The 25584-nt window shown below is 39.8% G+C and overlaps 1 protein-coding gene across 2 annotated transcripts in view; it reads left to right on the forward strand.

Moving 5' to 3' along the window:
- The window catches only part of Itfg1 (integrin alpha FG-GAP repeat containing 1), a 148614-nt gene that overhangs the window by 17544 nt on the left and 105486 nt on the right, over nt 1-25584 (forward strand). For both annotated transcript variants that reach the window (XR_009594618.1, XM_021644692.2), the window contains exon 6: nt 19777-19871. Coding sequence is in view for 1 of the 2 variants with exons in the window: in XM_021644692.2 (XP_021500367.1) it covers nt 19777-19871 (95 nt within the window). In the remaining variant the exon portion in view is untranslated. The remainder of the gene's footprint in view (nt 1-19776; nt 19872-25584) is intronic.

Raw genomic sequence — 25584 nt, forward strand, 5'->3', positions numbered from 1 at the left:
AGAGGCACCTGTTAACTCTTGGCAGAAGCTGGAAAACAGGGCACTTATTGAATTCAAAGTTACCTCAGGCAGAGAGGAAGTAGGAGGAGAAAAGAGGTTGGTTGCCAAGTTGCCAGGCTGGTTGCTCAACTTCTTTTGGGTTTGAAGATGATCAGATCAGAGCAGGCAGAAAGCTACGAGGTGAAGGGAGTGGCCCCACAAAGTTCAGCTTGTGGGGCTTAATTTCCCCCGAGTAAAGAGTCAGGACACCAGATGGTTGATTAAATAAAACAGAATGAGCTAATTGTGAGATGAAGCTGTATTATATGAATGCAGGTTTATTGGGAGCAGCAAGGGAGGGAGAAGAGGAGCACACACTGGGGGTTGCAGAGAGAGCAGGAAGGGGGTAAAGGGTCAAAAGGGCTGATTGCTTTTTTGTATTTGTTAATTATGGTTACATGCATACATAGATGTGGCTATGCCTAAACGCAAAAATATCAGTTCAGTCTATATGTTACTTGTATGTGTTTGTTTTCAACCATTTGATACTGGATAAAGAATTGGTGTACTCTTCCCTGGAGGAGACTAATTTCTCCCACTCTCAGTCTTCCTTAGTTGCCTATAGTTCTTTGTGTAGGGTTGAGGTCTTCCGGGCTTTCCCTCATCCAGTTTAGCATGTCTATTATTGTTGTCCTTGTTCAGCTCATGTTTAGGCAGTCATGTTGATGAGGCTTTATAGGTCTATGACATTTTTTTAAAAAAACACAATTACAGCAAACAGTGAGAGTCTGTTCCTCTGGCTTTCTCAATCTTTCTGTCTCCTCTTCTACAATGATCCCTGAGTCTTAGGTTCAGGAGTTTTGTTGTAGATGTATCATTTGGGACTGGATTCCACAACTTTACATTTTGATTCTCTGTAATGGTCTCCATCTATTGCAAAGAGATGTTTCCTTGATGAGGGGTGAGAACTATGTTTATCTGTGGGCATAAGAACAAATATTGAGAAAACAGTTCCCAACCCTGAGTAGTTGGCTAGATTTTCAGTACAGGTATAATTTCCCCATTGTTGAAAAGGTCTTAGGCTCAATTAAAGAGCTGTTGTTCACCACCAATCTATGTGTGCCACTACTACATTCTTAGGGTTGTTGTCCTGTGCTGCTTGTTGTTGTGTTTCCTTTTTGCCAGATCTCCTCCAGCTGTTTTATTGTTGTTAGTCTTTGCCTTTCTGACTAGGGTAAGATGAAATCTTAAAGTTGTTTTGATTTGCACTTCTCTAATTACTAGAGACAATGAACATTTTTGAGATATTTCTTAGGGGTGTTTGTGTGTGTGGATGTGTATGGATATGAAAACGCTTTCAATTCTAGGCCATTTTTAAAATTGGTCATTTAGTTTTTTGATTCTTCGTTGTATGTGTGTGTGTGTTTTCTTTATATATGCTGTCTATCAGACATTACATATAGCTGACAAAGATTATCTCCCATTCTGTGGGCTTCTTCATTTGGTTGATTATTTCTTTAGCTGTACAGGCATCTTTTAGTTTTATAAGATACCACATGTCAGTTGGCCTTAATTCTTGAGTAAATGAAGTCCTATTAAGAAAGCCCTTTTCTACACTTATATCATGTAGAGTACTGTGTATGTTTTTTTTCTAGGAGTTTTAGTGATTTCAGGTTTCACTGTTAGGTCTTTCATCTTTTGGAGTTAGTTTTTGAGAGGTCATAGATAAAGGTCTAATTTCAGTTTTCTGCATAAGGACATCCAGTTTTCCCAGCACCATTTAATAAAGATGCATTTTTCCCTTCTAGCTTATGTTTTTGGCTTCTTTATCCAATGTTAAATTATGCACTTGCATTTGAGTCTTTAATTTTGTTCTATTGGTCCACGTGTCTTGTGTGTGTGTGTGTGTGTGTGTGTGTGGCAGTACCATATTGTTTTTATTATTATGTCTTTGTGGAACATCTGATCTACATGCCTTTGACTTGGGATTTTTCTCCCTCATCTGTGCCTGTAATTCAAAGGTTTGATCTTTTCATGGTGTGCCACATTTCCTGTATGTTCATTTCCTGTTTAAAAAATTCCTATTTCCTACTTATTTTGTCTATAATCCTTTATCTTCAAATCCTAATATTCTGTCTTGGCCTTGTTTCATTATACTTGTAAGGCTCTTGTTTGAGGTTCTAGTTAGGTTAACAGGATTTTCAATCCCATCTTTATTTCAACTTGAATCCTCTGTCTATTAAATTCCATTTTCAATCGTATATTGTTTTCATCATTGCCATCAGCCTATGTTTGAGTTTTCTTGAGCATCACTTGGGTATTTAATCTCCTTAGGTTCTTTCTTTTTTATTTCAATTCTCTTTGTGTCTTCTTTTTTCTTTGAATTTTTTGGTGATGTTTACAATTATTCATATAAATTCTTTGTCCTAAAGTTCATCTAGGCAATACTTGTTGGCAGACATGTCTACAGGACTGGTAATACTGGCTTTATCTTTCATGATTTTGGTTTAGTTTGTTATGTTTTATTTGTTTTTGTTATGAAATCTTAGCACATAAACTTCTTTTGTTAGTTCTGTTTCTGATATGGACAGAGCAGGCTGGGCAGAAGAGAGAATGTCCATATGTGTTGTGCCAAAATTTTTGGTAAGGCTTAGGTAGAATGAGGTCAGGTGGACAGAGAGGACTGGGATGGATATACAGGATGTTAATCCTGGTCCAAGCCTACAGTACTGGGCCACATTTGCCTGACTGTAGTGGTTGTATGTGGTATGGGAAGTCCAGTGGGTCTGAGGCAGTGGGTATATCTAGGATAGACACATGTAGCAAAGTGTCAGGCAGAGTCACTGGACTATACATGGAAAAGAATGTCCAGGGACTGCCTGCATGGAGAGGGTGGATGTGGTGTCAATGGGCCTGTCAGGCCTGGCAGAAATGTTGGGGCAGAATCCTAGAGATTAGCTTCTCAGCAGGCATGGGTGCCAGACTAGGATGGGCCGCTGCATATAGAACCTGGTGTCGATCTTGGGGTCTATACAGGCTCAGGCTGTCTTGCTTTGCTATACTCTGGGGAAAGTTATAAGGATCTGGCTACATAGAGAAGTTGGATGTGATATGGGAGGTGCTTGTGAGGACTGATCTTGGAAGACTCTGAGCAATTGGTTGCGGAGCAGGAACAGGTTGCCAGAATAGGATACAGCACTGCATGTGGGACTGTGGCTAGGTATGGTGGTTGAGGAAGGTCAGGCTACTTCAGTGGGTTAGTTCCTGGAGAAGGTTGTGCAGGCTCTGGCTTGGCATAGAAGTTGGATGTGTTATGGGAGGGCCTGTGAGTCTGAGGCATCCTGGTGGAAAGTATTTTTTTAATTTATTACATTTTATTTATTCATTGATGTGTGTGTGTGTATGCTAACACATATGTGTTTACAGTTGCTGTAATGTGCATGTAGAGGTCAGAAGGACACCTGGCAGGAATCTGTTCTTTCCTTTCTTTTTTTTTTTTTTTTTTTTTTTTTTTGGCTCCCAAGAATCAAACTCAGGTCCTCAGGCTTATTGTCAAAGAGCTTTAGTTGTTAAACCATCTTGTCCAGCCTCAAATATTTATCGTTTGTTTCTGTTATCACTTCTCAAAACTGTTTTCCAATAATTGTTGAAGATTTGTTTAATTTTTCATTATGGGCCTTTCATCCCAAAGAATGATGACACAGGCAAAGAAGTGATCAGAACTCTCCTTTTTACTTTCAAACCCACTTTATATCTTTCCTTCATATTTAATAAGTTTCCCTTCCTTTTTTTTCCTGAGACACTGATTCACTCTGTAGACCTCACTGACCTAAAGTGATCTTCTTGCTTGTGCATCAGAGTCCTGGGTGACAGGTGTGAGCCACCATGCGCAGCAATGTACATTTTTCACAGTTAGTGGCGAGTGCTCCTACCTGTGGAGCAGTGTCACAGGTTCGTACTGATATTCTGAGACAATCTCACTCCAGCCTAGGCCCGCTGGAAACTCGTTGTGATGTACCTACCCTAAAGATGAAGCACTGACAAAGCTGAAAAGAGTTGTTGTAAATATCATAAATTAACTTTTTCAATTTTTAAACTTTTTACAGTCTTCTTATTCCTTTTCTTAAACTCACAGTAAGTTTTGTTTAAGGAAATAAGAGAAAATGCTGTTATTTCTGATTTTTATATTATTTAATTATTATACTCTGAAAGCATGAGCCTGGGCCTTAGGGCATGTACATTCACTGAAGAACCACTATGTCTTTTATTATACTTGTTAAATGAATTATTACATTGTATTAAAGGAAATATCTGAAGCTCTCTGGATATTCTTTTTTATGCCAAACCCTATCTCCTACTATCTGCTTTGACCTGAATTTCTTAAATAGTTAGCATTCATGATGAAGTGAACATTGATAAGTGGGTAGTCATTTCAAATAGCTGTTACCATAGGAAACCAAAAGCTGCCATGGCATTAATTATATGTAAATTCATCCTTTGATAAATGCTATTCTTTGTGATAAAAAGTGAGGATGCCCACAAATTAGAACACTTTGACATCATTATGTTTTCTGTGGGAGAAGTTAATTGAAATCTACAAAGGTCAAGAAGTGGTAGTAAGTAAACTTAATATCTGCTTGGAACTATGCATTTTATTTTCATCTCTACCCTTTCGTTTCAATCAGCAATGTGTGACACTAACCTTCAAGAGCAGCTGAACACTTACATGAGATTTCAGTTTATCTGTTGACTTGCCTGTAAAATATGCTGCCTGCTGCTCATTTCTGAAATGTGTGATGTGCAATAGAACAATTTCAAAGATGAGAAATAAATTTTATTGTCACTGTAGACTTTATGTAAATTTAATTATGATTGAACCATCCTAAAATGCACAGCAGCTCATCCATGTCTCCTCCCTTCATCAGCTGTCACAGTAGTAGCTGAACATTGCCCATTAATTAAACCCTAAGGGTTAGCTACTTAAGTGATGCCAGGGTAAAGATAGCAGGGCATAGTCAGGTAGAAGCTATAAAGCACCACAAAGAACCTGATTGTGGATTTAGAATATTAAAGGAATCAAGAGTGAGTACTTTTTTAGAAGTTTCACAAGTAGACATCAAGAGGGAATCAGAAGGAAGCAGAAGAGCTGATTGGTTTGTCAAGGTTGGGTCTCTGGCTGCCCAAACAACAGCCCATCTCACAAAAGCCTCTGCCTACCTGGGCTCTTTGGCTTCAAAAGAAGGCAGAAAGCTAGACTTTGTGTGGAATCTGATAGGGTTTGGGTAGTTTTATTATTTATTACAGCAGTGAACTCAGGACACTTAAGGAACTATGGATCAAACACATGCCTGTGCTGAATTTATTCATACTCTGTCACTCTGTGACCTTTCTTAACTGTTAAGAGTAAGATTAAATGTACAGTTAGTTAAGTTCACCCTAGGATAAAATGTCACAAGTTGAATTGCTGAAACAACTTAAACTGTATGACACACTTCAAATTAACTAGAGACTATGTGGGGAATGAGACCTATAACTATTGAAAACATACTTATTTGATCAGGCTCACTGAGGTTGGTGCCATGACACCTTTTTGTAACTCAGTCAGAAGTAGTTTGCATGATATTTGGTCTTTATTTTACACTCTAGTTTAACTTAAAAGAAAATTTGTGTACTAAAATTAATGTGAACAAAGATTATAAAGAAGAGGCTGCTTCATAAGTGAGGTAACCGAGAAGCAGAAAGACACATATGATATATACTCACTTATAAGTGGATATTACCAAGTGAGATCCTTAGTAAGGGGAGCAGGGGATTTCTCTGGCATGAACTCAGTGGCAAGCTCTCTGATCACCTCTACCTGGGGGTGGGGGGGTGGGTGCAGTCTTGCCAGGCCACAAAAGAACACAATGCAACCAGTCATGAAGAGACCTGATAGGCTAGGACCAAATAGAAGGGGAGGAGGACCTCCCCTATCAGTGGACTAGGGAAGGGGCCTAGGGAAAGAAAAGGGAGGGAGGGTGGATTGGGAAGAGACAAGGGAGGGAGTCACAGCAAGGATGCAAATTAAATAAATTGTAATAAATGATAATAATAAAAAATAAAGAAAGAAAAGAAAAAAATAAGTGGATGTAAGCCATATAATATAAATACTAAAATCTAAAGAAGCTAAACAACAAGGAGAACCCTAGGGAAGATGCTCAATCCTCATTCAGAAGGGCAAACAGAATGGACATCAGAAATAGGAGAAGATTCTCTACAATAAAAAAAAAAAATCCTCTGGAGGTATCTCCATCCCTGATGTCAAGCTGTACTATATAGAACAACAGTAATATAAACTGCATAGTACTGACATAGAAACAGGCTGATGAATCAATTGAATATAAGACCCAGAAATAAACCCACACACTTATCGACACCTGATTTTTTACAAAGATGCCAAAACCATACAAGGGAAAAAAGACAGCATCTTGAACAAATGGTGCTGGTCTAACTGGGTGTCTACATGTAGAAAAATGTGAATAGACCCATACTCATCACCCTGCACAAAACTAAAGTCCAAGTGGATCAAAGACCTCAACATAAAACCACACACTCAACCTGTTAGAAGAAAAAGTAGGGAAGAGCCTTGAGCTCATTGGCACAGGAGACAACTTCCTGAACCAACAGCACAGGCTCTAAGGTCAACAAATGGGACCTCATGAAACTGAAAAGGTTCTATAAAGCAAAGGACACTGTGGTAGGAACAAAATGACAGCCTACGGTTTGGGAAAGGATCTTCACAAACCCTATCTATGACAGAGGGTTAATATTCAGAATATACAAAGAACTTAAAAAGTTAAACAGCAACAATTCAAGTAATCCAATTAAAAAAAAAACAGGGTACAGAGCTAAACAGAATTCTTAACAGAGGAATATCAAATGGCAGAGAAACACTTAAACATCCTTACTCATCAGGGAAATGCAAATCAAAACAACCCTGAGATTTCAGAATGGCTAAGATCAAGAACTCAAGTGTCAGCACATGCTGGGGAGGATGTGGAGAAGGAGAATCCTCTTCCATTGCTGTTGGGAATGTAAACTTGTACAAACAAATCAATTTGGTGTTTTCTCAGACAATTAGGAATAGTTCTACCTCAAGATCTAGCTATACCACTCCTAGACACATATCCAAAAGATGTTCAAGTATACAACAAGGACATTTGCTCAACCATGTTTGTAGCAGCTTTATTGGTAATAGCCAGAATCTGGTAACAAACCCCGATGTCCCTCAACTGAGGAATGGATACAGAAATTGTGGTATTTTTACACAATGGAATACTACCCAGCAATTAAAAACAAGGAAATCATTAAATTTGCAGACAAATGGTGGGAAGTAGAAAAAATCATCCTGAGTGAGGTATCCCAGAAGTAGACATGCTATATATTAACTTATAAATGGATATTAGTCATATAATATAGGATAATCATATACTAAAATCTGTACACGTAAAGAAACTAAGCAAGAAGAAGGACCCTGGGTAAGATGATCAATCCTTACTCAGAAAGGCAAATGGGACAGACATCAGAAAAGGGAGAAAACAGGGAACAGGGAACAGGGACAGGAACCTATCACAGAGGGCCTCTGAAAGACTCTACCCAGCAGGGTATCAAAGCAGATGCTGAGACTCATAGCCAAACTTTGGGCAAAGTGCAGGGAATCTTATGAAAGAAGGGGGAGAGAAAAAGACCTGGAAGGGTTTGGAGCTCCATAAGAAGAGCTACAGAACCAAAAAATCTGGGCCTAGGAGTCTTTTCTGAGACAGATACTCCATCCAAGGACCATTCATGGAAATAACCTAGAACCCCTGCACAGAGGCAGCCCATGGCAGCTCAGTCTTCAAATGGGCTTCCTAGTAAGGGGAACAGGGCTATCTCTGACATAACTCAGTGGCTAGCTCTTTGATCACATCCCCCTGAGGGGAGAGCAGCCTTACCAGGCCACAGAGGAAGACTATGAAAGACAGTCCTAATGAGACCTGATAGGCTAGGGTCAGATGGAAGGAGAGGAGGTCCTCCTCCACTATCAGTGGATTGGGGAAGAGGCATGGGAGAAGAGGGAGGGAGGAAGGGAATAAGGACAGGATTGGGAGGGGACGAGCGTGGACCTACGCTGAGATACTAAGTGAATAAATTGTAATAAATAATTATATTAAGAAAAGAATTCATTTAATTCTCTGCGAATACATTCATATTTGGAAAATAGAAGAAGGAAGGGTGGGAGGAAGGAAGGAAGGAAGGAAGGAAGGAAGGAAGGAAGGAAGGAAGGAAGAAAGAAAGAAGGAAAGAAGGAAGGAAAGAAAGAAAGAAAGAAAGAAAGAAAGAAAGAAAGAAAGAAAGAGAAGTAGGAGAAGACAAGGAACAGCCAAACTTTGGCAGAATGCTGCAATCTTTATGGAGGAAGAGGGAGATAGAAAGACTTGGAAGGAATAGGAACTCCACAAGGAGAACAACAGAGTCAAAATACCTGGGTCCAGGGGCCCCTGCAGAGACCAATACTCCAACCAAGGACCATGCCTGTAGAGGACTTAAACACCCTCCCTGTTCAAAGGAAGCCTATTGGGTGCTCAATTTCCAAGTGGGTTCCCTAGTAAGGGGTACAGGGGCTGTCTCTGACAAGGGCTCAGTGGCCAGCTCTTTGATCACCTCCCCCTGGAGGTGGGGGTCGGGGGTGTACAGCCTTGCCAGGCCACAGAGGAAGATGATGCAGCTAGTCCTGATGAAATTTAATAGACTAGGATCAGATAGAAGGGGAGGAAGTTTAGGGAAAGGGCATAGGGGAAGAAGAGGGAGGATGGGTGGCACTGGGAGGAGACAAGGGACAGGGCCACAGCAGGGATACAAAGTGAATAAAGTGTAATAAACAAATATATAATTTTTTTAAAATGTAAGTCAAAAAAAGTGTTTGAGTTAAAAGAAAAAAAGTAAGATGCTGCTATTTCTTGCTTTGGGAAGAGAATTTTTTTTTCACTTGAAAAATACTCTCTTTCCACATTCAACTTTCTAAGAACTGTGTTCTATCCTTTTGCTTTCCAAAAATATCAAAATCTGCCACAAATGGAATCTTGGTGCCGGTTGCTCTCCACAGTTGATACAGATCCGAAGACAGTAATTCTCTCTGGCAGAATCCCATCAGCAGCGAGGTGTTGGGCCCCAAGAGCCCCTCCCCATCTCTGCCTGGCTCTTGGCAGTCTTTGTGCACAGCATTATCTTCACCACCTTGAGGAAGTCTCTATATTCGCTCACTGCTACCCATTTTAAAGAGAAGCTTCCCAAACTAATACCCAAAGCAGCATGCAGTCGCCATTCTGGTGATGGTAACGTGATTTCTCAGGGTGGCTCTAATTTGCATTTTCCTATGTAATGATGCTGTGTGTCTTTATTGTTTGGAGTGGCCAGTGGGTTTTTTTGTTTTTTGTTTGTTTGTTTGTCTGTTTTGTTTTCCTTTTGTTGCTTTTTTTTTTCCCCTGGGGAGAAAGGGTTTATTTAGCTTACATTTCCAGGTCATAGTCCATCATTGATGGAAGTCAGGACAAGAAATCAAACAGCAGGAACCTGGAGGCAGCAGTTGATGGAGAGTGCTGCTAACTGTCTTGCTCAGCCTTTCTTGTAGGACCCTGGACCACCAGCCCAGACCCCACCCACAATGGCTTAGGCCCTCCTCCATTAATCACTAATTTTAAAAATGCCCTACAGGCTGGCCTACAGCCTGATTTTATGGAGGCATTTTCTCAACTGAGACTCCCTCCTCTCAGATGACTCTAGCTTGTGTCAAGTTAACATAAAAGTGGTCACTACAAGGTATATGTACAGAAAATAGTGAGTGTATAAATTTGGCCTCAGTGAGACTACTATAATGGTTAATATTGTCAGCTTGTCAGGACCTACAGTCACCGGAAGGCACACCTGTAAGGCTTTCTCTTGTGTAGCTAAGCCACTGTGCCAGCCGGGGGCGGGGGGGGGGGCGGCGATTTGGATTAGGCTAATTGAGGTGGGATGACCCACCCAAACTGTGGGTGACAAAATTCCTTGACTTGGGATCCTAGACTGACTGCAAAGGAGAAAGTGAATTGATTCAGTCAAGGTGACAACCAAGACTGGCTATAACAACTGGTGTTCTAGTTTGCTTTCTGTTGTTATGATAAAGATCAAGACCAAACAACCTGGAGAAAAAGGATTAATTTCATCTTACAGTTCATCACTAAGGGAAAGTAAGGCAGGACCTCCAGCAAGAACCTGAAGGTAGGAACTGAAGCAGAGATCAAGGAGAAATGTGGCTTACTGGCTTGCTCCCCTGGGCTTACTGCGTCTTCTTTCTTTTTCAGATTTATTTGTGTCCTACTTAGCTTCTTTAGGTGCTTTAGCTTCTTTACATTTTAGTATGATTATCCTATATTGTACACCTAATATCCATTTATAAGTCGGTATATACCATGTGTGTCTTTCTGCTTCTTGAATACTTCATACCGGATGATCTTTTCTAGTTCCTACCAGTTGCCTGAAAATTTCATGATTTTCTTGTTTTTAATTGCTGAGTAAGTAATATCCCATTGTGTAAATATACCACAATTTCTATATTCATTCCTCAATTGAGGAACGTCTGGGTTGTTGCCAGATTCTGGCTATTACGAATAAAGCTACTAAGAACATGGTAGAGCAAATGTCCTTGTTGTATACGTGAGCATCTTTTGGATATATGCCTAGGCGTGGTATAGCTGGATCTTGAGGTAGAACTTTTCCTAATTGTCTGAGAAAACTCGAGATTGATTTCCAAAGTGATTGTACAAGTTTATATTCCCACCAACAATGGAGGAGGGTTTCTGTTTCTCCACAACCTCTCCAACATGTGTGGTCACTTGAGTCTTTTATCTTAGCCATTCTGATGGGTGTAAGGTAAAATCTCAGGGTTGTTTTGATTTGCATTTCCCTGATGAATAAGGATATTGATCATTTTTTTAAGTGTTTCTTTGACATTCAATATCCTTTTCTTGAGAATTCTCTGTTTAGCTCTGGACCCTGGGTAAGATGCTCAGTCCTCATTCAGAAAGGCAAATGGGATAGACATCGGAAGAGAGTAAAAACATGGAACAAGATAGGAGCCTACCACAGAGGGCCTCTGAAAAACTACCCAGCAGGTTATTGAAGCAGATGCTGAGACTCATAGCCAAACTTTGGGCAGAATCTAGGGAATCTTATGAAAGAAGGGGGAGCTAGAAAGACCTGGAAGGGTTTGGAGCCCTACAAGGAGAGCAACAGAACCTAAAAAATCTGGGCCCAGGGAACTAACTTTTCTGACACTGATACTTCAACCAAGGACCATTCATGGAGATAACCTAGCCCTGCACAGCTGTAGCGCATAGCAGGTCAATCTCCAAATGTGCTCCCTGGTAAGGGAAACAGAGGCTGTCTCTGACATGAACTCAGTGGCTGGCTCTTTGATTACCTCCTCCTGAGGCAGGGGCTGGGGGAGGGGGGAGAGCAGCCTTGCCAAGTCACAGAGGAAGACAGTGCAGCCAGTCCTAATGAGACCTGATAGGCTAGGGTCAGATTGAAGGGCAGGAGGACCTCCCCTATCAGGGACTGGGAAAGGGGCATGGGAGGAGAAGAAGAAGGGAGGGCAAGATTGGGAGGGGGCTACAGCTGGGATACAAAGTGAATAAAAGAGGAAAATAAAAGAAAGTTTGTGACAGAACTGGAGATAGAAAGGTTAATGCTCATTTCTGCTGATATTTATCCTGTTCAGTGATTATTCGTTTAAATGCTCCATACTTTGCTTATTCCCTTTTAAATTTTAGCAATATGGATATGTATTTCATCAAAACTAACTTTTATAAACAAAAGAATGATAACTCAGTTAAAGGGAAAGAAGGGACCTAACATTTAGGATAAAAACAGGAGCATAGATATCACACCCACCCCCACAGACAAAGATTTATTTATTTATTATGTATACAGTCTTCTGCCTGCATGTACAGCTGAATGCCAGAAGAAGGCACCTGATCTCATTATAGATGGTTATGAGCCACCATGTGGTTGCTGGAAATTGAAACTAGGACCTTTAGAAGGATAGCCAGTGCCCTTAACCTGTGAACCATCTCTCCAGCCCTTGGTTTTCTTTTCTTTTTTTTTTTAACTTTTCTTTTTTATTATTATTTTTTATTTTAAATTTTTTCTTCACAATTTATTCATTATATATCTCTATTAAAACCCCTTCTGTCAATTCCCCCAAGTCACACTCTCCCTCATCCCCCCATTCCCCTTCCCCTAGTCCACTGAAACAGAAAAACAGACATGGTATATACTCACTTATTAGCAGATATTAGCCATATAATATAGGCTAGCCATCTACAGACCTAAAAAAACTAAACACTAAGGAAGACCCTAGGGAGGATGCTTAAATCTCATTCAGAATCGCAAACAGAATAGACACCAGAAGTGGTGGAAGACAGGAAACTGGATGGGAGCCTACACTAAACAATCCTCTGAAATGATTCACCCAGCAGAGGATCGAAGCAGATACTGATTCTCACGGCCAATATTTGGGCAGGGAGTCTTATGGAGGAAGAAAGGGGTGGGAATAGAGGGACATGGAGGTGGCAGGGGCCCCACAAGGAGACCAACAAAGCTAAAAGATCATGCAGGGATCCTGAAGAGACTAATGAAGGAGGACCATGCACAGAGAGGACTAGATCCCCTGCTCAGATGTGGCCGATTGGCAGCTCAGTCTCCATGTGGATCTCTGAGTGAGGGGAGCAGGAGCTGCCTCTATCAAGAACTCAGTTGTCTGCTCTTTGATCACTTGCTCCTGATGATGCAGCCTTGCCAGGCCACCATTGCTTTGTTATTTTAAAATATATTGTTTTATTACTTTAAATTATATTTGTGTGTGTTATAATATCCAGTATTCACAGAGGCAAAAGTCATAGGATTTCTTGGAGCTGGACTTGCTAGCAGTTGCAAGTTGCCTGGTGTGGGTGCTAGGAACTGAGCTAGGACCCTCTGCAGGAACAGTGTACTCTCTTACCCATTAAGCCATATCTCCAGCTCCTGGGCTTGCTTTCTGTTTTGTAGTTGTTATTTTGTTTTTGTTGTTGTTTTGGGGTTTTGTGGGGCTGTTTTTGTTTTTGTTTAGTGCTGCAGGCCGACCCAGCCGGGAGTCCCTCACCCTCGGGAGAACAGGGATTTGGATATCAGGTTTGACACAGGTAGGCAAAATGACAGAGACCACACCAGCTAGTGTTGGTTTGGATCTACTGTGATTTACTGAAGTCAAGCCAACACTTATATAGTGATTACATAAAGAAGCATCTTGAAGTTGACATACTTCCCGGAGCATTCAGACTTTTTACCAACAATACAAAGTTTACATTTTAACCAAAAGAGTAGCCTGGTAGAAGCAGTGTCTACAAAAAAGTCTTGGCCTAAAAGCTTTTAATCAAAGCAAATACAAAACCTTAAACTAGTGGTGTTTATGCAGCTTACTGCTACTAATTAGTGAGTGGAAGGCCAGGGGCTGTCATTGCCCTCCGAACCAAGTTGGCTAAATATTTACACCCCGCCCCCAGAGTTAAGCACTGAGGGCAGTTCCTCCTGTTTGTCTTGTTAAGGATTTACAGTCTTTCCTTAGAGATAAAATGCTTGAGCTAGCATGTCCATAAACTCATAGTATAATATAAAACTCTCTGACCTCCTATGTTTGCCTATCTTCTTTCTGCCTCATCATAAACACCTGTGTTTGGTAATGGTTTTGTAGTAGTTTTACTGCAGTGGGAATATCCAGAGCATTTATCCTAACAGATCCTGATTAAACATTTTCTTTAGAAAGGCCTAAAACTCTTGTCCCTTTACTACCTACAATGTTTGGTGTTTCCACAAGCAATTCCTGATGCTGAATCTGATTTATTACCTCTCCTAAAATTTTATTTTCCTTCTACTCTTATTTGCTAAAGCTTTTAGTAATCTATTAGAAATGTTTCCTTGAATAGTTAATTGTACTGTTCCAAGAATCATAGAGAAACAGCAAAAAAGCTCATCAATCCAATCTTGGCAACCAAGTAAGCGTGGGACTTTCAGAATACATCTTTTTGGCTTAGATGGCCACGTTAGGGTTCTTGCTAGGGACCTCCAGGGAGCATCTTTCCGAAGAAAACATATCTCCCGTCTAGTAGCACTGATATGCTACCCTGACGACACTGGAGAAGGTGTAGCGGTTTAGTTTGAGATTTTGAGAAAGGGCCTCAGCTTACCTAGGCTAGTCAGGGGCTCATAATGCTACATCGGCTGCCCTCAGCTTCATCACCCTTCTGCCTTAGTCTCCTAAGTATGAGTACTCATACTAGAGGCATTCATCACTATACTAGCAGTTAAATGTTTTTGGAAAAATTTTAGTCCTTTGCCCACTTTAGATTGTGGGTTAGGTAGATAGTTTGCTAGGTAAAGCATATTCCATCTGAGTCTGAGAATAGTAGATCCCTAGATGTCACACAAAAGCCATGTGGGCACAGTGACCTCCTATAATCCCAGCAAGTGGGAGATAGCGACAGAATTTCCTGGCTAGCCAGACTAGACCAGTTAGTTCTGGGTTCATCTGTAGACCCTTTTAGGCTCTAGTATTTTAAGCTCTACTTTATTTGAGGGCTCCTTAAAGCCTATTACTCCCTTCCAATCCCCCAACCCTAGATAAGAGAGAAAAAAAGTTAGAAGGGAAATGGGAGGATGTGGACCTGTTTACTTCTTCTGGTTGGGTAGGGCAGTACCAATCTCAGTCTTCAGGTTATCCAGCTGACCAGCTTGACCAGCTGACCAGCAAATGCAGCAAGCAGCATTTCCTCCAAGCACCGTGCATTCTCCTTCTGGTTTCTCGTGTTTATACCCCTCAGAGTCCTTAGAATTCAACTAACTCCAGCTGGCAAAGACCCCTACATGAGGTAATTTATCAGCTGTGAACAAACTAAAGGACAAACTAAAATCCTACAGTTGGGATTAAAACAAAAACATGTTTACATACCTGAGTTTTTTTTAAAGAAACTGCAACTTCCATTACAGACTCTGCTTCAATATATAAGGTGGAAAGTTATAAAAGACAACTTCCACATACACTCATACATGCATGCATGTTCAGTAGCATGTTTCAGGTTGATATAAGCACCAGCCAGCACAAATTGACTCCTTGTCAACTTGATATACAAACACATCACTAGTCAACCTTTCCTTTATTGCCTATCCCCAAGATCTCATATTAATAGTAACATTACAATATAAAACACAAAAATAACTTCTACTCAATGGCTGGCTCTTTGACCTCCCTACCCCGCAAGGGAGGAGCAGTCCTGTTAGGCCACAGAGGAGGATTTTGCAGCCAGTCCTGAAGATACCTGATAAAACAGGGTCAGATGAAAGGGGAGGAGGTCCTCCCCTATCAGTGGACTTGGAAAGGGGCAGGGAGGAGATGAGGGAGGGAGGGTGGGATTGGGTGGGAATGAGGGAGAGGGATAAGCTGGGATACAAAGTTAACAAAATGTAACTAATAAGAAAAAAAAAGTCAATTATGAAGAAAAAAAAATAACTTCCAAACTACCAGTCTTTAAAAATTCACGTACTTTAAAAGTTCAGTCTCTTTAAAACGTTCAAAGTTTCTTGAAAATTCCTAAGTCTATACGTGTTCCTTTAAGATCAAAACTAAGTTAAATACTATTTTACTCAAAGATTGGAGAACCAAGCACAGTTATGTTCAAATCAAAGTTTATAGAACAATTAAAGCTCAGTGTCAAACTTCTGAGACTTACAGTCTTCTAGGCTACAAAACAAAAGCCTTGCCGCACAACCCATAGCTCATGTCAAAGGTTCAGGCTAGCTGCACTCCACTACTGCTGTGATTCCTGGCAGTTGTGCTATGGTATTAGCATCGCCAAAATGCCGAGGTCTTCAATGTAGCTGGGATGCACTTTCACCAACAGCTCTCTTCTGAGACTCTAACTTTACCATGTGGTCCTCAACTCCCCATGACCCCTTCAGTTCTGGGGATTCTACATCAGCAAAGGCTGTATCTTCACCAATGGCCTCACCTCAACTCTCACAATACAAGCCTCTTCTGCTCTGTTTGACCCCTTCATGCATTCAAAGCCAGTGCCACCTGGTAAACTGTTACACGTTACCAGAATTGACTGCCTGCACAAGGTGTGGTCTTGGCCCCTTCTGGATCATTGCTTCTTTGCGCTAACCCTGAGGAGATATCTCCCAGAAGATTTTATCTTAGTGATGCTGGTATCTTCTTAGTCAAAGCTGATTCTTCAGCCCCAACTGAGAAGTATCAATTATCCCAGAAAAGCAAAGGTTTTACTTGAGTGGTTCTTAATTCAAATTCAAAGTATCGAATGAACCATCCTGATAGAGTCTTGGAGAGACTGAAACTTTCCTCTAAAACTTTACAGGATAGGCTCCCATCGTCTGTACTTCGCTCAGCATTATATCTATGTTCCCACATTTAGCTCATTAAGCCCTAAACACTCAGTGGTTTTTCTGGCTCAGGGTTCACATGTCCTCCTATAATCATCCCTAAAATATAGTGGGGTCTGTCATAGCAATACCCCACTCCTAGGAATAATCTCCTGTATTAGTTACTTTTCTATTGCTGTGATAAAACAACATGACCGAAAGTAACTTGGGAAGAAATGGTTTTAGTTCATCTTACAGCTTGTAACCCATTATTCAGGAAAGACAAGGCAGGAACTGAGGCAGAAGCCATGAAGGGAACATGCTTGCTATCTTGATCCTTTGTGGCTCACTCAGCCTGCTTTATTGTAGCACCCAGGACTACCAGCACAGGGGCACCCCCCACACACAGTGATCTGGGCTCTTCCACATCAATTATCAATTAGACAGTGCAATGGGGCATTTCCAAGTGTGACTTTTTTCTTCTCATATAATTCTGGCCTGTGTCAAGTTGATGTAAAAACTTGACAGCTCGTAGCCTTTTCGCCTTCTTTGATGCACAAAGTTTTTCTGTAATGATGCAGGTTATCTACTTCCTTTTTTAAAAGATTTATTTTATTTTCATATTTGATTGTATGTCAGTACACCATGTACATGCCTAGTGCTTGAGGAGGTAGGAAGATGGTATTGAATCGCCTATAGTGAGGGATGGTTGTAAACTGCCAGGAGGGTTCTGGGAATCAAACCTCAGTCCTCTGCAAGAGTAACTGTTCTTAACTACCAAGTCATCTATTCAGCCCCCTTTGTTTGCTTTTGCCATGTGATGATGGTGGGGAATACAGGATTTATGAATTCCTTGCTAAGGGCATGGTGTCACATATCGTTAATCCTCCTGTATTGGGGAGGCAGAGGCAGGTATATCTCTGTGAGTCCTGTGTCAGCCTTGGATAGATTGTTTCAGGAAGAAAAAAAAAATCCTTCCCATATCCAAAGACATTAGTATTTACTTTGCATTTACTTCTAGGAATACTATAGTTTTAGCTTTGGGTAGATTTTGACTTACTATTATGTATATGTTTTGAAATAGGTTTCAAATCCATTTTCTCTCATACTCCAAATAATCATCATCCTTTAAGCCACCTTTATGGAAAAAAGTTGCTTGCTTTTTTTATTTTACAAAAGAACCAAAGGCCAATATGATCTAAAACCATAACTTTAGGAAGAAAATAGGTAAATCTTTGTGACCTTATATTGTGCTGTTTTTCTGAGTTTCCACCACTGCTGCTAGAAGTACTTGCTCCCCTCAAAAGTTGGTCCAGGTGCTGTCTGCTTCTGGAAGGAAAGGTGAAGCCTTGTTCAAAGTTCCACTTCCTTCAGGAACAACTAGAGGGCAAAGAGCAAAGTCCATTTGCAAGGCTCCGAATCTCACCGGGTGTGAAGCTTTTAATGATATTGTTGGTACCAGATGGCAGGAAACTCTGTGTTCCAAAGCCAGTGATGATGCTGCAGTGTTACAGTCCTTCAGTTTAGCTGCCATGCTAATGGCAGAGGATGCAGGTGGGCTGCTTTATTGGTGGTCAGCAGCTTACCTCTGCAGTGGTGACCCTGGGCAGCCAAGTCCCAGGCCTCTAGAGGTGAATTCTTCAGGGAGGAGGGGAGCCTTTCCTTCCCCAGAATAAATAATGAAATAGATGGTGAAGGCCCATTTATTTTGTGTGAACCAGACTTGTAAACCTTGGGTAGTGGGAGGAGTTTTGAGGGTGAGTATATTTGATTCGATGGGACTAAGGGTGCCATTGATACTTCATTTACATGCAGCAGCACAGTCCTAAGGTAAGAAGGGGAAGAGTACTCAGTTATCCTGTGGGCAGCTGGGGGTGGGGCAACATCTCCAGAAGTGGTTAGAGGTATAGAAAAGGGTCATTGATTGAAAATTAAGATTTCATTAGCATAGGGTAGAAAGTATTTCCAGGTACTTGCTGAATAGGTTCTTCCAGGAGAAAGGGAGTTGAACCTTTTTTTTTCCCCCCAAAGGACTACTTGACATTCCGTGGGTTGAGGATGTGGAGGTCTGGGCTCCCCAGATCAGGCAGAGAAGACAGAGCCCTGCTGACAAAGGGAGTCCATCATTTTTTAATCAGGCTTAGAGGCTATCCGGTATTACCAGACTTTGACCTTAACAGCAGGGTTTCCCAACATTGTACTGAAAGAATAAGTACTAAAAAGAAAAATAGATGGAGTGGGCGTCATCAAAACTAAAAACTGGTTTTCTGAGATCAACATCAGGAAAGTGAAAGACAGCCCTGAGACTGGGAAACAGCGATGTCTAACTCCAAAGAATTTGTCTGAATCAATAATAAAGCACTAAAATACAATTTAAATATCAGCAGATGATGTGAAAAGTTATCTCCCCAATGAAGAACTACAAATGATCAAGAAATGCTTGAAATTGTTAGCCATGAGGAAAACAGAAAGCAAACTTCTGGGAGGTGGGCAAATTTTCAAAAATATGGCAGTATTGAAATACTCCTTCCCTGCTGGGGGAATACAAGATGGTAAAGCCATCTTGGAAAAGAGTTTTTATGGTTCCCCAAAAGTAAACATAACCCAGAAAATCAACTTCATTTCAAAACATTAGCACCCCCACACACCAAAACCTTATACTCATAGCAACAGTAGAAACAACCCAACATCCATCAGCAGATGACTGAATAAACAGAATGTTTAGCCTTACATAAAACAAGTCTGCAATAAAAAAAGACTATAGGTTTTGTTTGTTGTTGCTGTTTTGGTTTTTTGAGACAAGATCCAACTGAGTAGTCCTGACTGGCCTGATACTCACTATGTAGACCAGGCTGCCCTTGAACTCAGGGATCTGCCAGGCTCTACCTCTCAAATACCACTATGCCCAGATGCCCAGAGTAAGAGTGCATTTCCGATGCATGCATGTTTCATGGTGAATGAACTTGAAAATGTAATGAGAGAGGCTGCATAGAAAGTGCTGCATGCTGTATGTACATTTGCATAAAGTGTCCTGAGTTGGAAAATATTAAGATCCCAAATAAGTGGTTACCAAAGGAAGTTAATGAGGAGTGACTAGTACATTTGAAAATTTCTTTTTCAAATGAAAATGTTTTTTACTTTGAGAGAAGAAATGATTTTACACTGTTAACACACTAAAATCTATTAACACTAAAAATACGGATTTTATAGTATGTGAAATATATCTTACTAAAATATTATAAAATTATCATATGCTAATATTTTATACTTTAAAACAAGATTTATTTGATACTCACCCTAAGAAAATTATTCTTTTTTATATTTCAGAAATTTGTCATGGCATCCTGCCTTGACCATTCCAAGTAAAATGCGCAATCCACATTCTCATGCATTTATTGACCTGACTGAAGATTTTACTGCAGGTGAGTTGCACAGAAATGAAATATTTGCTTTGATCTGTCTAAAATGTATGGGATTTTATATCCCTTTAAGAATCATTTCTTAATCCTTGTATGCTATGAGCAAACCTTTAAAGTTATAAAATAAGTAGCAAAAGGTTAATATACTGGAATAAGAGGAAGTATTTAGTGTGATTAAAAAAAAAAAAAGACCTTAGTTCTTAGAGCATTTTTGGCATGTTGACTACCTTGCAATTTGAATCCTCCACTATTTAGGAATTTTTGATAGATAATTTGTATGCTGCTCAATATTTCTTTCCCTTTACATTTAAATATTTCCACTAATAAAATTAACGGTTGAGAAAACATTGAGCTTGTATTCTGAGGAAAGCAGATAAAACTCGTTGTGTGCAGTGCACACACTGTCAGCGCTGTACCACTGAGCTACTTCTTCAGGCCTGAAAACTTCTTACTGTGGAAATTTTAAAACATACAGTACTGGAATTTGTACACATTTAACCATCACCTCGCTTTAAAAACTATAAATGGTACATATGTGTGGATAATTTCTTGATCTGTGGATCATCCGTATTTCTTCACCCAAGAAAACATTAAAGAAAATCACCAACTTTTCACCTCATATATGAATACTTCAATGTGTACTTCTAAATGATAATAATATAGGTTTTTAAAGGTTTATTTATTTTCATTTTTTGTCTGTACACATTTTGCCTGCATGCATGTTTTTGCACCACATGCATGCTAGTGCCCTCTGAGGCTAGAGGAGAGCGCTGGATCCTGGGCCTCAGATGATTATAAAGCTACTGTGTGCATCCGGGAACTGAACCCTGGTCCTCTGAAAGAGCAGAAACTGCTCTTGACCAACCGAGTCATCTCTTCAGTGCCAAAAGTAGTTTTTCTATGTTTCCATCAATACATTATTCTGAAACCAAAATGTCTCATAACAATAATTTAATAGCAAGTATGTAGTCATTATTCAGAATACCCTGTGTACGCCTAAGTGTTTTTTTATTAAATCAGGAGCTGAACAGAATCCCACAAAGAAGAAATGGTTTCAGTTTGCAGAAATATGTCATGGAGTCTATCTCCTTGGTGTGTTACTCTTAGATTTAGAGTCTTGACCATAGTCTGTGTTTTAGCTCATTAAGAAGGCACACAAGATTTTTCTGTGTTAAGATGTTAAAATTAAACGGTCTTTGCAACTCTGCTGAGCACAGATCATTATAATCCCCTGTCATGGTTCTAGGAAGTATGATGGTCACTGTCAAAGCTTTTTTTGTCAGTAAACATGGCACTGTGTCTTTCAATCCTCTACATAGTTATCAGTTGGAATTGTCTGTTAATAAAAAGAACTGCTGCCATCATCTCTTTAGTCACCTGACGTACAGTTGAGACAGGCAATAAATGATTAAAAGTGTTTGTTCTCTCATCCCATTGATTTTGGGATGAGATTCATAATCCAAGTATGCTAAAACATTGTAATTCAGGAAACTAACTGGTAGTGATTATACCAGGCCTAATGCTGCTAACAGTAAATACCTTCTTTTAAAAGTATTGTGTAGCCATGTGTGTTAATGTTTGCTTATGACCCTAGCACTTAAGCCAAGGCAAACAAGTTCCTGGCTGGCCCAGGCTATATACAGTGTCTCAAAAACCAAAAAGCATATCTCATGGCTGGCAAAAAAGCACAGCAATTAAAGGCACCTGCAGCCAAGCCTGATGACCTGAGTTCAATCCCTGGGACCGACATGGGAGGGGAAGAGAGCCAACTCCTACAAATTCCCCTCTGACTTCCCCAAGGAACACAAACACAAAATAGAAATAATAATGTTTACAAAAAAATTATTCTATAATGAAACACTTAAATTTATTTGAGACAAGAAGCAAATAAGATTTTATAACTTAAAATTTATCTTAGTTGTTTGTTAATTATGAATTTTTCTAGTACATTTTCATTGTTAATATACAATTTGCAATGTTGACAATTAAGCACCCACTCTGCATCTTATTGACTTAAAATTATGAACAAAGATTCCTGATCTGGTAAGTTTTTTGTGGTTCTAACTTGCTGGATTCTTGAGTGTGTATTATGGACCAAAAACAGGACATTAAAGAAACAGCAGATTTTCTCGTGTAGTTTGTCCAGTTTGCTAAGTCATACAGAACCTCCGGGAAAGGTTCTGAGGTCAGTCTTAAACACTTTTTCTTTGTTTGTTTATTTGCGTATTTGTTTGTTTTTCCAAAATGGAAATACTTTCGGGACAGGCTCTCTGTTACTTTTCTGGCAGCCTCTCTCCTTTCTCACAATTCCTTTCTTAGGAAAGGCTTATCTTACAAAGAGTATAATATTGATTTTTGGGTTAAAATGAGTTCTTGGAAATTGTTGTGTATTTTTAAACAAGCAGCAAACTATGCCATGAAAATTCCATGATAAAACAATTCATAGGAATTATCATTTTGAATTAAATAATTTGTTGGTAAGCTAGGTTGTGGTTCAGGGGCACATGGCTTTCCAAATTTGATAGCCCAATGGGCTCAAGCCTTGGCACTGGGAGGGGTTAGAAATATTTTGTGTGAAATTTAAAAACTCTTTGTGCTAGGTAGTTCTCTCTCTCTTTTTTTTTTTTTAAAGGGTAAAGGAAAACAGGAGTTATTCATATTCAAGGCCAAGTTCCTGCTGTTTTCTTCTAGTCACAGGTACAGGAGAGGCTGCAAGCAGTGTATCTGTGATATTTTAAGTTCGTATCCTTTTTTTTAATTTATTTTTATTATTATTATTATTATTATTAATTACAATTTATTCACTTTGTATCCCAGCTATAGCTCTCTCCCTCTTCTCCTCCCAGCCCCACCCTCCCTTCCACTTCACCCTCTATGTCCCTTCCTTACTCCACTGATAGGGGAGGTCCTTCACCCCTACTATCCGACCCTAGCCTATCAGGTCTCATCAGGACTGTCTGGATCTTCTTTGTGGTCTAGTAAGACTACCTTGCCAGGGAAGATGATAAAGAGCAGGCAACCAAGCTCATGCCAGAGACTGCCCCTGCTCCCCTTATTAGGGAACCAACATGGAGACTGAGCTGCCTATGGGCTATATCTGAGCAGGGGTTCTAGGTCCCCTTTATAATATAGTCCTTGGTTGATTCATCAGTCTCTGCATGGGCCCCTGAGCCCAGGTTTTTTGGCTCTGTTGGTCTCCTTGTGGAGCTCCAGTCCCCTCCTGGTCTTTCTATCTCCCCCTTCTTTTATAAGATTCCCTGGACTCTACCCAAAGTTTGCCTATTAGTCTGAGCATCTACTTTGATACCCTGCTAGGCAGAGTCTTTTCAGAGGCCCTCTGTGGTAGACTTCTGTCCTGTTTTCTGTCTTCTCCAACTTCCGATGACTATCCTGTTTGCCCTTCTGAATGAGGATTAAGCATCTTCCCTAGGGTCCTCCTTGTTGTTTAGCTTCTTTAGGACTATAGATTTTAGTATATTTATCCTATGTTATATGGCTAATAACCACTTATAAGTGAGTATATAGTCATCTAGAAAAATGCAAATCAAAACGACCATGAGATTTCACTTCACTCCTATCAGAATGGCTAAAATAAAAAACTCAAGTGGCAACACATGCTGGAGAGGATGTGGAGAAAGGGGAACCCTCCTCCATTGCTGGTAGGAATGTACAACCACTTTGGAAATCAATATGGCACTTTCTCAGAAAATCAGGAATAGAGCTACCTCAAGATCCAGCTATACCACTCCTGGGCATATATCTGAAAGATGCCCAAACATACAAGGACGTTTGCTCAACCATGTTTGTAGTAGCTTTATTCGTAATAGCCAGAATCTGGAAACAACGTAGATATCCCTCAATGGAGGAATGGATACAGAATTGTGGTACATTTATACTATGGAATACTACTCAGATATTAAAAACAAAGAAATCATGAAATTTGCAGGCAAATGGATCATCCTGAGTGAGGTACCCAGATGCTGGGTAGTTTTTATGTCAGATTAAAATAAGCTAGAGTCATCTGAAAGACGGGGACCTCAATTAAGAAAATACTTCCATAAAATGAGGGCTATTGGCAAGCCTGTAGGGTATTTTCTTCATTGGTGATTGGGGAAGGCCCAATCCTTGGTGGGTACTGACACCCTTGGACTAGTGGACCTGCTGCTTATTAGAAGGCAGGCAGAGCAAGCCTTGGGGAGCAAGCCCATAAGCACCACCCCTCCATGGCTTCTGAATCAGCTCATGCCTCCAGATGCCTGCCTTGAGTTTCTGCCCTCACTTCTATCAGTGATGGACTGTTACCTGGAAGTATAAGCAAAATAAGGCCTTTCCACCCCAAGTTGCTTTAGGTCATGTTTTAATCACAGCAATAGAAACCCTAACTAGAACAGTGTTTGCTAATGAGTCATCTTTTAGAAGTTAAAATGAACAAGAAAGTGTTAAAATCATAACTGTTAGTGTTGTATTTTATTCAAAACCCTATTTCTCCCCATGAAGTATTTGAGCAAATATATACTGGTATGTGTTCCATATAAAGCCTATCTGAGATACAATGATGATAAAAAGTACTTTTAGCCATCAAAACAAACAAACAAAAGCCATCTGTTTATTGGAAAAGGCTTATAAGTCTAGTTTAGTAAGTGGCAGAATGAAATAAAGCACATTGATTGTAAAGTCTTATGTAATAAGAAGGGGATAGTAGCCCTTCATGGTGAGTCTGTAAGAGTCTTACAATGATAGGTTATGTAATCCCATTGTCTGTAGTATCCTCACTCTATAATGTATAAAATCTATATAAGGAGTACGTTCTTGCCCTGTTAATTTATAAATTGAATTTCTATTGTAGGCAAGGCATGGAATATGGGAAGTTAATTCTCAATAACAAAAAAATAGATTCGTTAACACTTTTATTTGTTCATTTAAAATTTTCAGAAAATATTTTGTTTTTAAGACTCTTACTCACCTTATCACTATAGCAAATTTACCTAACTAGTCCTTTTTAGAACAGCTGTTTCCAACTTGTTGTCATTTAATTGACTACATATTCCTCTAGTGCCTTCTTCTGTGCACACTTCTCAGAAGTTCTTTGATAAGAGATCCCAAAAATGAAATGCATGGCAACCAAGTGTGTGCATTTCCAAGTAGGCAAATGCCGCTGTGTTGCCCTACAGTAAAGCTCATGTGAGTTCAGTTTCTCACCTTTGCTATTGCTGTTACCTTTGTTGAATATTGCCAATTTGGTAGGTTAAAATAGATTGTTTTATTTTGATTTTAATATATATATATATCAGATTATCATTTTTTAGGTTTTTTAGTAATTTCTTTTATTTTTTGAGATTATAATATAACTATATCTCTCTCCCCTCCAGACTCTCTCATATGTCCCTCCTTGCCCATTGTGTCCTACTTGATTTTACTGATGGCAATGGACTAGAAGACACCATTCCAAGACAGATGACTCTGTGTGTGACAATAAACAGCAGCACCTGCAATAGGAAAAACTGAGGCCTTGGCTGCTTCATTTCTAGCATGAGTCCAACTTTATGTTGTATTGGAATAGTTAGAAAACAACTTAGTAAGGAGTCAATAAGTAAAATTTAGCATTAATAAACAGTTTCTCTTCCTAGTGAAACTCATACTGTCAAGAAAGTGACCTGGATAGATATATAAATGTTTTCCAGAGATAACGTATCCAAGCAGTTATTAGTTGTTATTG

Source organism: Meriones unguiculatus, chromosome 10 (assembly GCF_030254825.1).
Source record: "Meriones unguiculatus strain TT.TT164.6M chromosome 10, Bangor_MerUng_6.1, whole genome shotgun sequence".
In the NCBI taxonomy this organism is placed as follows: domain Eukaryota; kingdom Metazoa; phylum Chordata; class Mammalia; order Rodentia; family Muridae; genus Meriones; species Meriones unguiculatus.